General features: G+C 46.5%; 1 protein-coding gene across 1 annotated transcript; it reads left to right on the top strand.

Annotated features, from left to right (window-relative positions):
• Nucleotides 1-3,037: 3,037 nt before the first annotated feature.
• LOC118221152 (zinc-binding protein A33-like) lies at nt 3,038-16,736 on the top strand. Its single transcript, XM_035405948.1, has 6 exons — nt 3,038-3,794; nt 4,479-4,574; nt 4,717-4,947; nt 12,159-12,181; nt 12,548-12,666; nt 14,873-16,736. The coding sequence occupies exons 1-6, from the start codon at nt 3,309-3,311 to the stop codon at nt 15,424-15,426; spliced, it is 1,509 nt and encodes a 502-aa protein (XP_035261839.1). The 5' UTR covers nt 3,038-3,308; the 3' UTR covers nt 15,427-16,736.
• Nucleotides 16,737-17,429: the final 693 nt, after the last annotated feature.

Raw genomic sequence — 17,429 nt, 5'->3', positions numbered from 1 at the left:
TTTGAATATTTATATACCTTATATTTAAAATTATATTTTAATATTTCCTAAATTTTGGCATGATATCAAATATGTATTTTTCTGTTTAAGAGACATTTATTCTGCCTTTAATTAATGTCAGCCTACAGTACGTTGAATTCATGCTGTTTAAAAAAAAAAAGTGTATTCCAGATTTCGCCACAAGAGGGCAAAGAGACATTTTGAATTTCCTCCTTGTGAGGTGGGTAGGCATGCTACCCAGCTCTCGCATTTTTCAGACCAGCAAAAACAAAAAAACGGCCTCGAACAAACTTTTGTCCATCTCATTATGTCCCTGTTCATTCCGGTTAGTAAGTACACGTATGTTCAAGATAATTACAGTGTGATTTAAACTTTGTGATTTTCCTGTATTAAGACCAGACGGCCGTATTCTGCTTATTTATTTATGTAAAGTAGAGAAACTTTTCCCACTCGTGTGAAGGTGGCTATTTTACTCCCGGTCACAAACACATACGGGCTATCGGTTTAGTTTACCATCTTTGTACATTTTTTAATGGATCCTATGTAATGTTATTTGCTTTTCTGAAGTTCCTGTCATAACATTATTATGTTTATTAAGGGAAGCTGACAGTGTATTTCCCTAGCTTTAAGCTCATTAGCTTCATGTCAATTCACGCTAATTGCAGCCTACTCCTCTCTTCTCATTATAACAATGATAGGGAGGTCAAACTTGTTTTGGCCATCTTTCAGAAAATATATTTTGACAGCTTATTTTTCATGAATGTCATATATGCTACTGTATAATCAAATCTCATAAAAAACACGTTTTCAACGTACAAAAATGGCAAGTTACTCACACATACAAGACATACACCGTCTATAACTCATTCATTCAGACTGCCAAAATCCAGGCCTGCCATTAAAAGTATTGATATCCAAATGACGCCAAGTTACGGTACTACAAACAATATAGGCTATCTTGCCTCACCGCAATTGAATAAGATGTATTCCAAAGCAGCGCTACCCAATATTTCCTGAAGTCATTTGGCCCTGTGTGTATAAGCATGCAGTACATGGACAGGCCAAACATATGTGTGGATGGCTTTCTCAAAGTCAAGATTGATTGAATAGGCATCTATATGTCCAATTTGTATTGGTATGTATGTATTTCGCTGGCCAGCCTTTCTGTTGCGTGAATTATGTTTCTTGGTATAAATGTCTGTTCGTAAATGTGAATGTAACATGCTGCGAGGGAAATGTCCCCATGGGGATAAAGAAGTTCTCTATGTAGCCTATGTATGTACAATATGTATAGGCTATTACATGCAGAATGTATTGTACGTAGCAAATATACAATCACTTGTACATTTACTGAAATTCAGTTCAGAATCAAGTGTAACCATATGTTTTCCGGATAAATATGCTTTCTGTAGTTGCTGACCAGCAGTTTTCTACATGAATTTCAATGTGTTCCATGAGGCAATTCTAAATATTCAACACTTTGATCTGACACAAAGTGTGCATGGAATGTGAAATGGGAAGATTACAAAACACAGGGCCAAGTGACTTGAAAGAATTGAGGAAATATTGGGTAGCATTGCTTTGGAATACATCTTATTTAATTTTGGTGAGGCAAGATAGCCTATAGCCTATTGTTTGTAGCACTGTAACTTGGCATCATTTGGATATCAATACTTTTAATGGTAGGCCTGGATTTTGGCAGTCTGAATGAATGAGTTATAGACCGTGTATGTCTTGTATGTGTGAGTAACTTGGCATTTTTGAAAACGTGTTTTTTTTATGAGATATTGTTTTACACGGTTGACAGACCAGTAAACCCCCCTGCATCAATCACCCCCGAGCCCACCCCTACTGCAAAATGTAATTAATTTGCTGTCTTTACAAGTGAGACTATAAATATTAACAAATCATCAGTGCCTCCATCCAAAAATAATATAGGTACCTGAAAGGGCCAGTATGTCATGTGGATTGGCTTCATTCTTCTGATGAAGACTACGACAGCAGAACACATTACACCAGTCCTTAGATCACTACATTGGTGAACCACAGAATAGATTTTAAAATCCTTCTGCTTGTCTATAAAGCAAAAGTGTTTTTAAACTATGAACCATTCAGGCCTCTCTGGTAATCTGGGACTGGTCTGCTTATTGTCCCCAAGCTGAAAAAAAAAAATGAAACTGAGGAAGCTGGTTTTAGTCGTCATGCCCCACGCTGCTGGAATAAACTCTCAGATGGCCTGAGACCTGCCCCAAATTTCACCTCCTTTAGAAGCTCAAAACAGTCCCACTCTCCATCGTCTTGCACTAAATTATTCTTATTCATCTATTGCTTTTTATAATATTGGGTTTTTAAATAGTCTGTATTAATTTAACTATAATTATTGCAAACATAATTTGAAAATGTAGAATTATCAAATTTAATTCCTTTTCATTTTAATGTCACCTTAAGGCTTTTACATTTCTATAAATACAGGACGCATACGCTGTGCGGACGGACAGTCCGCAGTCGTTTGCCCTTTCATACTCCAGTCGTACCACCGCATACCCAAGCCCTACATTTCCCACAGTCTCTGCGCGTTGTTTTCCTTTTCTGCCGGGAGTTGGACTGTAAACAACATGGCCTCGTCCTTGCCCAGCGTTGTGCTTATTTCTCTCCATGAATTGTTGTTCTTCTGAAAATCTTCATAATCCCGTTGGTATGAATCGTATAGATACCTGTACCTTCTCACCACTTCAGCCAGTCTCTCTTCAAATGTCGACTCCATGTCTGTTTTGTGTATTCTGCATCACCGCGTGTTTCCGGTGCCGCATGAAATGCATGTCGATGTGAAACAGTTTCATACCGAGCCATGATTTGTGTGACACCGGTACGCGTAAGCTAGGTACTCGCGGTCACAAAAATTGAGCTTCGCGCGGACATGCCCAGGCGGACGTACGCTGAGGTCCGCTATTTCGTCATTTTGACCGCGCGGACCCCAGCGTTCGGTCCGTGTATGCTACGTCTAGACCATGAATTGGCCTTTAGCCTCTACATGCTCTTATTGGGAATGTGTTGTCTATTTGTCCAGTAAGGGCTCTTAGAGGAGTGCAGATTATGCATTCTTGTTTCAGTGTCTTGAAACAAGCTAAATAAATGTTCCTGAATGAATGTGCTGTATAAATTAAATTTGCCTGGGCATTTTTATTTAATCCAGGGGGACACTACTGGCTGTAAATCCCCCAGAGCAGCCGGTTCAGGCACATTATCATCTCTGTATTCAAGATGACTGAAGACAACAAGCCTGATCAGCCAGTTTGTTCCAGTTTTGAATGACATGGGGTGTGTTCTGTTGTAGTTTCAGCAAAAGTGAAAGTGAAACTATCAGACTGAGAGACGGCGTCTGTAAAATGGAGGCTAAAGCTTTGATTCCTGAGGACGAGCTCTGTTGCTCTGTATGTTGTGATATTTTTAAAGAGCCTGTTCTCCTGAAATGCAGCCACAGCTTCTGCGGAGAGTGTCTGAAGCAGTACTGGGAAGAGAAGAGCTCTCGAGAGTGTCCCATCTGCAGGAGAAAGGCCTCTATGGGGGATCCTCCTGTAAACCTGGCCTTAAGAAGCATTGTGGAGTTCTACTTAAAGCAGAAGACTGAGAGAGAAACTACCAACACGAGTGATGCTCGCTGCAGTCTTCATGGGGAGAAACTTCTATTATTCTGTGAACATGACAAAGAGCCTCTCTGTGTCATCTGTCAGACTTCAAAAAAACACAGAAACCACCCGGTCTGTCCAGTGGAAGAGGCTGTTCTGGAGCTGAAGGTATTCAATTTTCAATATAATGTATTTCATATTTTCAAGACACAATCAAATATGTGTAAAATATCTCTGTGTAAAACATTCAGTTCTGATGGACGGCTGTGGTATGAGGTCTTGTAAATACAGTCAGTCTGGCCTCCACTTCCACTCGCAAAGGCCGCAACAGGAACAAACCTGCTGATCAGTCAAAAGCAGGAAGAGGCAGCACTGCATCTGAAAGTGTGCTTACAGCCGTTAAAACTGTGAAATACTCCGTTATTTGCTTGGGGAGAGAACTGAGCAACAACCAGGAAGTAAAGAAATCCACAATGACTGGTGGAGACAAGAGCTATACATATGCGCAAAAAATTCTTGTACCAACAAGTCAAATCAATTTTATAAGTGCTTTAACATTTCTTACAGTCTACTATAAAATATGAAATTACAACCCAGCAAAAGTTATTTTTTAATTCTATATGCTCTACAATTTGACTGGTTTAATTTTTTTGAAAATGCATCACAGAACATTTTATGCTGTGTTATAAGTATGTTTCACTAATCTTTACTTAATTTGTAGCAGGGCTATTTTCCTTACTATTTTTCCAATGTTCTTAATAAGCTGTACTGACTTTCACTTGTATTGCAGCAGGGGTATTACTGTGCCATTTATGTCTTTCTGGAAGTGATAACTGATTCATTTAACTCCAGGAGGAACTGAACCCTGCACTTAATCTTATTAAAGAAAAACTGAAGAGGTTTACTGAGGTTGAACAAGAATGTAAGGAAACAGCAGAACATATCAGGGTAAGGAAAGCAATTAAGAATACTTAAACCAAAAACAATGCTTTTTTTAATGTTGTGTGTGACAGGCATAAGAGGCTGCCACACTTAAATAACAAAACATAGTTACACTATTCAAGTTTAAAATAGTGTGTTTGAATTGCAGAGTCAGGCCCAGCACACAGAGAGGCAGATAAAGGTAGAGTTTGAGAAGCTCCACCAGTTCCTGCGAGAGGAAGAGGAGGCCAGACTAGCTGCTCTGAGGGAGGAAGATGAGCAGAAGAGTCAGATCATGAAGGAGAAGATAGAAAACATCACAGGACAAATCTCCACTCTTACAGACAAAATCACAGCTATAGAGAAGGCCATGGACACTGAAGACACCTCCTTGTTACAGGTAGGAGCTTGATTTATTGTAATTCAGTATGCTGGTTTGTGGTTTTTCCACAATATTTGGCCGTGTTCCCTTATTCTGCACCAATGCAGCAGTAGCCTACTGTGACAGTGTCAAACTCAGGGTGCAGGTGTTCATAGAGATGCATCTGCTCATTTTAAAATGTCGTCACATTTTTTAAAAAATATTTTTGAATTTTGTGAAAAATTGATGTCACCAGAAAGTCAATAGAAAACATCACCACTGCAGAGTAGGACATGTCATGTATAATTTACAGAAGGCCTCTGTGGGGTGGGGATGGCTGGTTTAAGCAGCCACACCTGCCCTGGGTCAAGCTAATTAGACCTGGCCAATTGGATAATTGGTTAAGAATTAGATAATTGGCCAGGCTAATTGGACCCAGGAACAGGAGTGGCTGCACCTGTGCGTAGTGAGGTAATCACTGCGCACAGGTTAAATCTGCCATCCCCACCCACACCAGGGAGCTTCGGTCATGACTGGGTTAAATCTGCTCACTTTGGCTGTTACCATCTTGCCAAACCCTCGTGAAATAAATCTGGACTGTTTGAACATCTTCTCCCTGTGTCTCTGTGCTGGAGGGCCCCAAGGAAAGCCACTTCGGTGGCCTGTGGCAGGCGTGTTTGCTACAGTGGCGCCCAACGTGGGGCTCCTCCGGCACAGCAAAGAGGCACAGGAGGGCCAGCCAGGAAGCACACTGGAGGAGGGGCGGCTGAGGTGTTCCCGACAGGGCTTCGGGTGGATCTTCCGGGCCAAAAACAGGGAGCGGAAGATGACCAGGGAGGGGAAGGAAGCGATCCTCAGCTGGGACGCTGAGGAGCTGCACCTGGCCGAGAAGGCAGGTCAGCGACGGGCGGTGCACGAGAGGTGCGCCGCCCGTAGCTGACCCGCCTTCCCGGCCAAGTCCAGCTCACGGCGCGACCACCTCTCGTGCACCGCCCTGTGCCTCTTTGCTGTGCCGGAGGAGCCCCACGTTGGGCGCCACTGTGGCAAACACGCCTGCCACAGGCCACCGAAGTGGCTTTCCTTGGGGCCCTCCAGCACAGAGACACAGGGAGAAGATGTTCAAACAGTCCAGATTTATTTCACGAGGGTTTGGCAAGATGGTAACGCCAAATGAGCAGATGTAACCCAGTCATGACCGAAGCTCCCTGGTGTGGGTGGGGATGGCAGATTTAACCTGTGCGCAGGGATTACCGCACAGGTGCAGCCACTCCTGTTCCTGGGTCCAATTAGCCTGGCCAATTATCTAATTCTTAACCAATTATCCAATTGGCCAGGTCTAATTAGCTTGACCCAGGGCAGGTGTGGCTGCTTAAACCAGCCATCCCCACCCCACAGCCTCATTTTCCCCACATAATTGTCTTTCACCATTGTGTCCTCTATAATAGCAGTGACACTGCACACTACATGCAGGTAACTGCTACAAAGTTCAAGACGGATGAAACTGCCTGTTCACTCTCTAGATTTGCAGTCCGTTGTGTGGCACCGTACTGGGTGTGACGGTGCAGGCGGGGCGGCACAGAAATACACAGACCGGAGGTTTGGGGAAAAATAGCCCAACAGGGCTCTTTAATTCAACCAAATTAAGCACGCAAATCAAAGCTGTGCTCAACAACAAAAGGTTCTTCTTTAAATTAAATTAAAGTAAAGTAAAATAACTGAAATTAAGGTAGTGATGACCCGGAGACAGCTTAGGGGATCCCTCTTTGAAGCACGAAGAGGGATGTGGTCCCGCGTCTCCGCTGGCTTCTGCAAAACAAGTACAAATTTACACACAGATATTTTGCCGCTCTGTAGTAGCCCAAAAACCCCCTCCCCTCAAGGGAGACAAAGGCCTCCTCTTAAGCTCCCAGCTCATTTCCCTGGAGTAGCGGCAGCTGTGTGGCCTCATTGACTTCAGGTGTGTTGAATGCCAATGAGGGAGTTGGGGAATTTCCCGGTTGCCGCTCTCCAGGGTCCTGTGGCTGGGCTTCGCAGAGTGGTGCTGTCCTGGGTCGTGAACTGCGAGCCTGGTGGTAGGTTTGAGCTGATGAATATCCGGCTGGGAGGGGCACTGCGGGGGCATGCCCCGATCCACGCCACATCCCTCCCCCCTAAGCGAACCGCCACCAGTGCTTGCCGCGGCCGCCCAGAGTGTGTGCAGGCGGGACAGGGCGTCAGCGTTCCCATGGAGCCTTCCGGGACGGTGGACCACCTCAAAGTCGAAGGGCTGGAGTGCCAGGAACCAGCGGGTCACCCTGGCATTGGTGTTCTTCTCCCGGGCCATCCACTGGAGGGGCGCGTGATCTGTAACCAGAGTAAACTTCCGCCCGAGCAGGTAGTACTGGAGTGCGGAGAGGGCCCATTTAATGGCAAGGGCCTCGCGCTCCACAGCAGCATACCGGGATTCACTCGGGCGGAGCTTACGGCTCAGAAATAACACGGGGTGCTCCTCATCGCCGTGTACCTGGGACAGAACCGCGCCCACCCCCGTCTCCGACGCATCCGTTTGGACCAGGAAGGGCCGGTCGAAGTCCGGGGTATGGAGGACCGGGTCCGAGCACAGGGCGGCCTTCAGGTCCTGGAACGCCCTCTCCTGCTCGGGGCCCCACAGCAGTTTCTCTGGTGACCCTTTTCGTGTGAGGTCAGATAAGGGAGCGGCTGTGGAGGAGAAATGAGGGATAAAACGCCTGTAGTACCCGGCCAACCCCAGGAAGGCACGTACCTGGGTCTTGGTGGCGGGCCGGGGCCAGTCCTTCACAGCCTGCACCTTCTTATCTTGGGGCTTGAGCAGGCCCCGACCGATGGTGTAGCCCAGATACTGTGCCTCGTTTTGCGCTATGCAGCACTTGGCGGGATTGGCGGTGAGGCCAGCTTGTCGCAGCGCCCCCAAAACAGCCTGGACATGAATCAGGTGGACGGCCCAGGTGCGGGAGTGGATTACCACATCGTCCAAGTAGGCTGCTGCATAGCGCTGGTGTGGCCGGAGTACGACGTCCATCAAGCGCTGGAACGTTGCTGGTGCCCCATGGAGCCCGAACGGCAGGACCCGATACTGGAACTGGCCCACCGGGCTGGTGAAGGCAGTCTTCTCCTTGGCCGACTGGGTGAGGGGGACCTGCCAATAACCTTTGGTTAGGTCCAGGGTTGTAATAAAGCGAGACTCACCCAGTCGCTCGAGTAACTCATCCGCCCGGGCATGGGGTACGCGTCAAAGTCGGACACAGCGTTGAGACGTCTGAAGTCGTTACAGAAGCGCAGGGAGCCATCGGGTTTAGGCACGAGGACTATGGGGCTCGACCAAGGGCTGCAGGCCTCCTCAATGACTCCCATTGCTCTCATCCTCTCAATCTCCTCCACGACGGCCGCTTTCCGTGCTTCTGGGATCCTATACGGGCGTATGTTCACCACGGTGCGCTCTGACGTACGGATATGGTGCTCCATTAAGGTGGTACGACCTGGGAGAGGGGAGAACACATCACGGTTTTGGTCAACCAGTTCTCTCACCTCTTGGACCTGGCGGGGGCTCAGGTCAGCACCATATCGCACAGTCTCCCGGGGCGCAGGGGTTGTTTCTTCGGTGGTGAACATCGCCGCCGTTGCTGCTGCAGGACCCTCTACCCACCTCTTGAGCAGATTCACATGGTACACCTGCTGCGGTTTCCGGCGTCCGGGCTGGTCTACGCGGTAGTTCACTGGTCCCACTCGCTCTTTGACTGTGTAGGGTCCCTGCCAGGTGGCTAGAAACTTATTTTCAGGGGTGGGTACGAGTAGAAGGACACGGTCACCTGGCCGGAACTCTCGGGGTTGAGCGGGCCGGTTATATGTCCGCTGCTGGGCGCGTTGTGCTTCCACCATGTGCTCTCGCACCACTGGCATGACACTTGATATGCGGGAGCGCATCTCCTCTACGTGTTCGACTAGGCTCCGGTGCGGTGATGGCTGTTCCTCCCAGGCTTCCTTGGCGAGGTCCAGGAGTCCCCTCGGCCGCCGCCCATACAGCAGCTCAAAAGGGGAGAAGCCAGTGGAAGCCTGGGGCACCTCCCGAATGGCGAAGAGCACATACGGCAGGACCTGGTCCCAGTCCTTGCCGTCAGCAGCGACTATCTTCCGGAGCATCCGCTTCAACGTCTGGTTGAACCGCTCGACCAGCCCATCCGTTTGCGGGTGATACACTGACGTACGGAGATGTTGTACTCGCAGCAGGTGACATGTGTCCGCCATTATCTTGGACATGAATGGAGTGCCCTGGTCCGTAAGAATTTCTTTTGGTATGCCGACCCGGCTGACGAGGTGCACCAGCTCGCGAGCAATGGCCTTGGAGGTGGCGACGCGGAGGGGCACGGCTTCCGGATAGCGGGTGGCATAGTCCAGGATGACCAGGATGTAATTGTGTCCCCGGGCTGACTTGGGCAGGGGTCCGACCAGGTCCAGGCCGATCCTCTCGAAGGGGGTCTCTATAATGGGGAGAGGGATTAGAGGGGCGGGTGGTGGCCTTACCGGGGAGGTGCGTTGGCACACCTCGCAACTGCGGCAGTAATCCTCCACCGCTCTGCGCATTCCTGGCCAGTGGAAGCGGTCTGCCACCCGCTCTAGGGTCTTCTGCATGCCCAGGTGAGCTCCCAGGATGTGTGTGTGGGCCAGCTGTAGGACGGTGGCCACGTACTGGCGGGGTAAGACCAACAGCTCCCGGACTTCTCCCCGTCTCGTGGTGTGGTAGTATAGCAGCCCGTGTTGCACCGAGAAGTAATTTGCTTCTAGGGGTCCTTCTCCCCTCTTTACCCCTTCAAGGACCCGCACCTGGCTCCAGCAGTGGCGCAACCGGTCATCCTGGACCTGCGCGGTGCCAAACTGTCCTTTACGCTGTGCCTGGGGAGGGAGATTGGACATCGTTAAGGGGGGTAAGAGCTCACCTTCCCCATCAGCTTCTTCTGCCACCTCGCTTACTCCAACCCGTTCTCCCAGCCAGGCAGAATAGGGTTGGCCTGATGGATGGACACGGGGTTTGGCTCGTCGGGGCCATGACCCGGTTCCCTTCCTTCGGGCTCTTCTGCCCCCCCTCTGAACAATTCTGGCAGCCTGGTACAGGGCGTCGAATTGCTCCGCAGCCAAGCAACTCCGTCCATGGGGCAAGCGAGCTGGAATGGGGGCCGGGTCGGTGGGCATGGACACATCTGAGGGCGACTTTCCAGAGGTGGGCAGCAGGGTGGGTATATTCCCTCGGGCCTGGGCCGAGTCCGGTGGGGTCGGCTTCCGGTCACCTCCAGTCTGGGGACGGAAGAGGGAGCGCTCGGTCGGTCCTGCCTTCAGCATCTCTTGCGTGGCTTCGACTCGCTCCACCAGCTCCACCAGGTCCTCAGGGCTCTGTGGTGAATGCTGCCCGGCCAGCTTCTTTGCCTCATGCGGTAATGCCCGGAGGTACCGATCCATGGCGACCCGGTCGAGGATCTGCTCCACGGACAGGCGTTCAGGTTGGAGCCAACGGGTAACCAGCCTCCGGAGTGACGCCATCTGGCTGCGCGCGTTGACCCCCGGTTGGTAGGCCCAGGTGGTGACCTGTTGTCCAGCGGATGTGGGGGATACACCGGCTCTGGCTAATATCTCCCTCTTCAGCCTGTGGTAGTCCCGGGCTTCTGCTGCGCCCAGGTCTTGGTATGCTTGTTGGGCCTCGCCGGTGAGGAAGGGAGCAAGGGTGTCTGCCATCTCCCGGGGATCCCATAACTCGCGCTCGGCCACCCGCTCAAAGGTGTGGAGGTAGGCCTCCACGTCGTCGGCTTCAGTCATTTTTGTCAGGACATCCTTAGCCTTCGTCCTGCTACCCGGGAGCGGTACGGCCGATGCGCTGTGGGCCTGGACCACCTCGGTGAGCCGGATGACCTGTTCAGCCATGACCTGGGCAGCATGTTGTTGTCCCAGGTTAGCCTCCACGAGCGCCCGTAAGAGGTCCTCCATGTCGCAGCTAATTGGGGAACACAAGACTAATGAAAGAGGGGGGGGGGGGGGGGGGGGGGGGGGGGGGGGGGGGGGGGGGGGGGGGGGGGGGGGGGGGGGGGGGGGGGGGGGGGGGGGGGGGGGGGGGGGGGGGGGGGGGGAGAAACAAACGAACCAAAAAAAAAATTTTTTTTTTTTTTTTTTTTTTTAAAACTCTACCGCGAGAACGCGTGTAATACTCGAGCTCGGGGTAGTTAGCTGCAGTCTGCTATTACTCCGTGCCTGTGCCCGCATTCTCCACCACTGTGGCACCGTACTGGGTGTGACGGTGCAGGCGGGGCGGCACAGAAATACACAGACCGGAGGTTTGGGGAAAAATAGCCCAACAGGGCTCTTTAATTCAACCAAATTAAGCACGCAAATCAAAGCTGTGCTCAACAACAAAAGGTTCTTCTTTAAATTAAATTAAAGTAAAGTAAAATAACTGAAATTAAGGTAGTGATGACCCGGAGACAGCTTAGGGGATCCCTCTTTGAAGCACGAAGAGGGATGTGGTCCCGCGTCTCCGCTGGCTTCTGCAAAACAAGTACAAATTTACACACAGATATTTTGCCGCTCTGTAGTAGCCCAAAAACCCCCTCCCCTCAAGGGAGACAAAGGCCTCCTCTTAAGCTCCCAGCTCATTTCCCTGGAGTAGCGGCAGCTGTGTGGCCTCATTGACTTCAGGTGTGTTGAATGCCAATGAGGGAGTTGGGGAATTTCCCGGTTGCCGCTCTCCAGGGTCCTGTGGCTGGGCTTCGCAGAGTGGTGCTGTCCTGGGTCCTGAACTGCGAGCCTGGTGGTAGGTTTGAGCTGATGAATATCCGGCTGGGAGGGGCACTGCGGGGGCATGCCCCGATCCACGCCACAGTTGATTCGGAGTTGCTGAGAAATCTTCCAGCCACATGGCAGCCAAATTAATGATCAACAAAACCTGCCCAGCATATTTACACACAATCGTGAGGATGCTGGGATGTTCATTGCTTAATTATCTCAGGAGTCACACCTGTGTGGAAGCTCCTGCTTTCAAAATTCTTCATTTATTCAAGCGTTTCCTTTATTTTGACAGTTACCTGTACATTACAGTACCTTCATTCATATTTGCTTACTGTTAAAATTACATCACTTATTTGCATGGCTCTTGTTTTTCACTTATAACATATTAATGTTTCTCATAATGGTCTCTACTGAGTATGTTTATACATGTTTACATCTTATTACAATTGTGCTGTTGTGTTTTTCAGAGCTACAAGAACATCAAGGAAAGGTATGTAGACTCTGCCCTTTTTTCTAGTGTCTGTTTAAGTCTCTTCAAACCCTATATCTGGGGCGACATAGCTCAGGAGGTAAGAGCGGTTGTCTGGCAGTCGGAGGGTTGCCAGTTTGATCCCCCGCCCTGGGTGTGTCGACGTGTCCCTGAGCAAGACACCTAACCCCCAATTGCTCCCAACAAGCTGATTGGTACCTTTCATGGCAGCCTTTCACCGTTGGCGCGTGTGTGTGTGTGTGTGTGTGTGTGTGTGTGAATGGGTGAATGAGAGGCATCAATTGTAAAACGCTTTGGATAAAAGCGATATATAAATACAGTCCATTTACCATTTAAATCTTGAGTGACTCCTGCTTGTCATTACAGAGCCCAGTGCACACTGCAGGATCCAGAGCTGCTCTCAGGGGCACTGATAGATGTGGCCAAACACCTGGGCAACCTGAAGTTCAGAGTCTGGGAGAAGATGCAGGAGATGGTGCAGTACAGTGAGTATCTGGGGAAAAAGTTGAAATCACATTATTTGTGAACATTTAATGAAAACAAACTCAAAAACTGAGCTGTATGGTGTGAAAGATGAACAGTACAGAATCATCCAGTCTCAGTTCCCGTCAAGTTTAGGAAGATCCTGGGGCTGCACTACACTGCTCTCAATTCAATATCAGAAAACAAGCATGCACAGAATTTGTAGACTATTTAAAACTTAAATAAAAGTGCAGTTTGTAAGTTTGGAGAAAATAACTAGTGTTATAACCGGCTCGAAGGACCGCAACAAACAAGTCCAGTGTACCAAAAAACAATCCAGAAACTAATCTAAAAACACAAACCCAGACATTTATTAGAATAACCAACAAACTAATCACAAACTAAAACAACAGGAAAACCCACAAAGTTCAAACAAAACGATCTTCACAAAAACTACAAACCCAAAACCACAAATCAAACCACACACCAAAGAAACCCGAAAGAAGATCTCAAAGAAAGAACTCCCCTGCCTCATACTGCAGGGCTTATGTTGGCCACCGGCAGGTGAAGGCAATCAAGCAATTAAGCAATCAGGCAACTACCTCCTCCTGCACCACCCAGACCAGCAGGGGCAGGGGACGTAACACTAGATTAAAAAAAACAAAAATTACATTCAACCCCTCCCACCCCTCCCCTCAGCTCTCCCTTCAAGCCCCTCCCTATAAGGCCTAATTCATATCAGGAACTATTAGCTGTGTGAATTACGTGCATGAATGAATGAATGAATGCATTTTATTATTGTGTCATGCATCACACCGATGCCCAGCCCGCATTGGCTTATATGACACCAACATTTTGCATATAACAGATGCAGAGTAAATCATAAACCTATTAAAATGCAACAGACACATATCTGATACATATGTCCTGTACAAAACAGTATAGACTCCATAACCAAACCTTCTTATCTTCTTTTTCAGGTTTTTGCAACATATACATAGTCATTACATAAATAATAACACCTCATTAGAGACTAAACAAACAATCCATCTTGCCTTCTTTTCCAGGTGTTTGATACAAAGTTAGCCATTTTAAAAACGTCAAACTTAAATAGCTATTTTTCATCATCCCCCCCCCCCCCCCCCCCCCCCCCAAAACACTTCAGGATTTCGTTTAGACATTTCATGGAAAATTGGTGCTCTTAGATCATCATAATATGTGTAGTACAGCATAAAGTGGGATTCATTTTCAATTTCACCCAGATCACATAACAGACGTAGTCTTTTTTCTTCAACTACATCACTAAATCTGCCTACCTCAATAGCCAGAGGAAGGATACCGGTTCGTAACTGGGCAACCAGGGACCTTTGGCTTCTGGTTAGGTATGCCATAACGTATGGTTCAGGGCCATAGTTTTGCTTAACATGAATATATGTCCTTAATTTTGATTTTAGCAATATATTATTAGACCACTTTTCTTCAAAGTTTGATAAAAGCTTATATTTAATCATGTTAATATTACACCGTAAGTTATTTCTGTAAATATATTGTAAATCAACTTCCTCAAAAAATGCATCAAGTTCTTTTGTCCATGGGGTGTTGTGTAATTTCACCCTGAATAGCTAGAACTGGAGCAAATTTATGTACCCCAAGAAAACATTGTATGGATCTGTTCTGAATAGAATTGGCCTTTTTGGATTCTTTAGAGCCCCATATGCCAGCAGCATAATTCAGTACAGGAGAGACACAGGCATCATAAAGTTGTGAATATGTTGAACAGCCAAGATCTTTGCACACTTTCAATTCATTAATCACTGAGCATAACGCTCTCCCAGCCAAAGTCACTAGGGATTTTATTCCCACCTCGTAGGTCATAAATTCATCCAGGGCAAACCCCATGTATTTATACACATTAGCATATTCTAGTGGCGATGGTCCGAAAGTGATATGTTGTGTACTTCTTGCTGTACCCTTTTTCCTGAAATGCATTATCTGGGTTTTACTCTGATTTATTGTATTGCATTGAATTAGCTATGATATGTGCTCATTTATTTAATTTCATGATGCAAACAGATTTTGTTTTTAAAGCATAAATCACTATGACTACCATGTATTTGAAATCAAAACAATGATATGCAGTTTCCCATGTATGTGACCTAATCTGAATAGAGTGTTTGAAATGTGCCTCTCCTCACGGCCTTTTAAATATTTTTTTTTTTCATATTTCAGCTCCTGTGGTGCTGGACCCCAATACTGTACGTGCCACACTCTCTCTCTCTGATGATCTGACCACTGTGAGACACACAGATACAGACCAGAAATGTCCTGACAACCCAGAGAGGTTTAAACCCAGTGTGAGTGTGCTGGGATCTGAGGGGTTTACCTCAGGGACACACAGCTGGGAGGTGAAGGTTGGGAATAAACCTAGGTGGGATATAGGAGTGGTCAAAGAGTCCATCAGTAGGAAGGGAGATATAACATGCAGCCCAGAGAGAGGATTGTGGGTGTTAACGCTGAGGAATGGTGATAAGTACAAAGCATCTGGAGTTACTGTCCTCACACTGAAGAGGAAGCCCCAGAGCATCAGAGTGCAGCTGGACTATGACAGGGGGGAGGTGTCCTTCTTTGACTCCAGTGACATGTCACTCATCTACACTTTTAAAGGCACATTTACTGAGAGAGTGTTCCCATTCTTCTCTCCCGGTTTGAAAGAAGATAAGAATGAAGGACCCCTGCAAATATGCCCAGTGAAAATCTCTGTGAAAGTGACATCAAACCAGTGAAGGTATTTGTTTTAAAAAAGAACAAAGTAGAGATGTTGTACTTGGAAAGAACTTTTGTTGTTTCTAATGTGCCTCGGAATGCCTGGTTGCTGACTTGGGTACTCTGGGGTAGACTTGCTGGATATGTGAATTGATCAAGGTGAGGTGGTTGATGGCCTACCAGAACTAAATGGGAGGCAGACATACACTCACATAAAAGTGATCATTTGGTTAATGTAATCAGCCTCAGTATGCATGAATACTGATTTGAGACAGACCAGAGGAAGTGCTAAGGGGGATGTTTTAGTAGTCTGTCAGAAGAGAGCAGACATGCATACAGAGGTAACAGTTACTACTTGATTTCCTGCAACTTCATTGCTAGATTTTATTCTGGAAAAGGGGTACAAATCTGGTGCTTGAACAACACTGTATTGTGACTTACCTGCATTGCTTTTACCTCATATTTTTCATGCTGTACAGGAGACAATTTTTATTTATTAATATAAATTGGTATTGATCTAAACTTTTGAACTAAGAATTTTACTTTTCAAAGGACCAAATTCCATCATACCTAAAGATTACTATAGAAGAAATCCATGTATTATTATTAAGAAGAAGAAGAAGAAGAAGAAGAAGAAGAAATCATTCATTCATTCATTGGGTTTTGTTTTTATCTAGCTAATAGGACAAATCATTTCATATAATTTTTATACATAAAGCAGATTCTTCTGGTTTAATCAAATTCTTTTATATCTGATTTAATTCCTGGGTGGATAAGTTAGTGTACAAGCTTGAAATGGTTGCGTATCGTGAGCTCTAGTCAGATTGATTGCATCAGTCTCCTGTGCTCTTCACATTTTACTTTACAGATGCAGTGAAGAATAAATTCACCCTGTCAGCTCCATGCTGTAGGATTTACATCTGAGCCTTCAGTAGCCTCACCTGCACACCTGCCATTGGTCTCTCATTCCCTTTCATTGAATGTCAGTTATTACACGACAGTTATTAGAATAATCAACCATAATTAAATAATTGATTTACACAATTTAATTGATTTTACATGAATGACTTTTTCTATAAGGCAATAACAATTAAAAAAAATACACTTTATTAGGTACACCTATTCAACTGCTCGTTAACACATATCTAATCAGCCAACATCAATTAGTTCAGAAACAATTATTATAAAACCTTAAAACTTTCCTTGAAATTTTCAGTATTTTAGCTTTTCTGACAGTGCATAATCTAAAAGAAACAAATGTGTAACAGTCAGAAACAGCACGCCATAATTAGGTGAAAAATAGGTTGGTGCTTTTGCCTAAAAAAATTTTTTTTTAAAAACATGGCAGTTGTTGATGTCGATGTTTCACTTAATTTTGTCCACCCCTGTTGTCCTTGTTTATTTTTTTTTACCCCACAAACACCTTTATTTTTACATTAGTTCTGTGTAAAATTGTTAGTCTCTTAAACTTGGTTTTGTATTTGAATGAAGTAATAAAAAGTAATCGAATCTCGGCTTGGGCCTTTATCCGTGGAGTTTGCATGTTCTCTCCATGTCTGCGTGGGTTTCCTCTGGGTACTCTGGTTTCTTTCCACAGTCCAAAGACTATGCAGGTAGGCTAATTGGAGACACTAAATTACCCATAGGTATGAGTGTGTGTGCCCTGCCATAGATTGGCAACCTGTGATCCTGCCTTTCACCCAATGCATGCTGGGATAGGCTCCAGGAGCCCCTGCAACCCTGTCCAGAATAACCAGGTATAGATAATGAATGGATGAAGTAATGAAATGTATTTCACATGTAATAAAATGTATTTCACAAAACTGCTAATATTCTCTCAGCTGAATAGCACAATAGGAGTTAATGCAACACTTTTTTGCTCACTGTGCCAACATAAAAGCTTGGAATTCGTAATTCACCCAATCTTAGAATTTGTAATCCACAGAACCTGGAACCTTGAGAGTTGAGCAAACTTAAAACTGCTTCTGTAATCAGTTCCTTAAAAAAAGAAACTCTACAATTT

The sequence above is a fragment of the Anguilla anguilla genome, chromosome 2 (assembly GCF_013347855.1).
Source record: "Anguilla anguilla isolate fAngAng1 chromosome 2, fAngAng1.pri, whole genome shotgun sequence".
NCBI classification, from domain to species: domain Eukaryota; kingdom Metazoa; phylum Chordata; class Actinopteri; order Anguilliformes; family Anguillidae; genus Anguilla; species Anguilla anguilla.
Note: the sequence above shows the minus strand (reverse complement) of the source record. Positions and strands in the feature narration are given on the sequence as shown.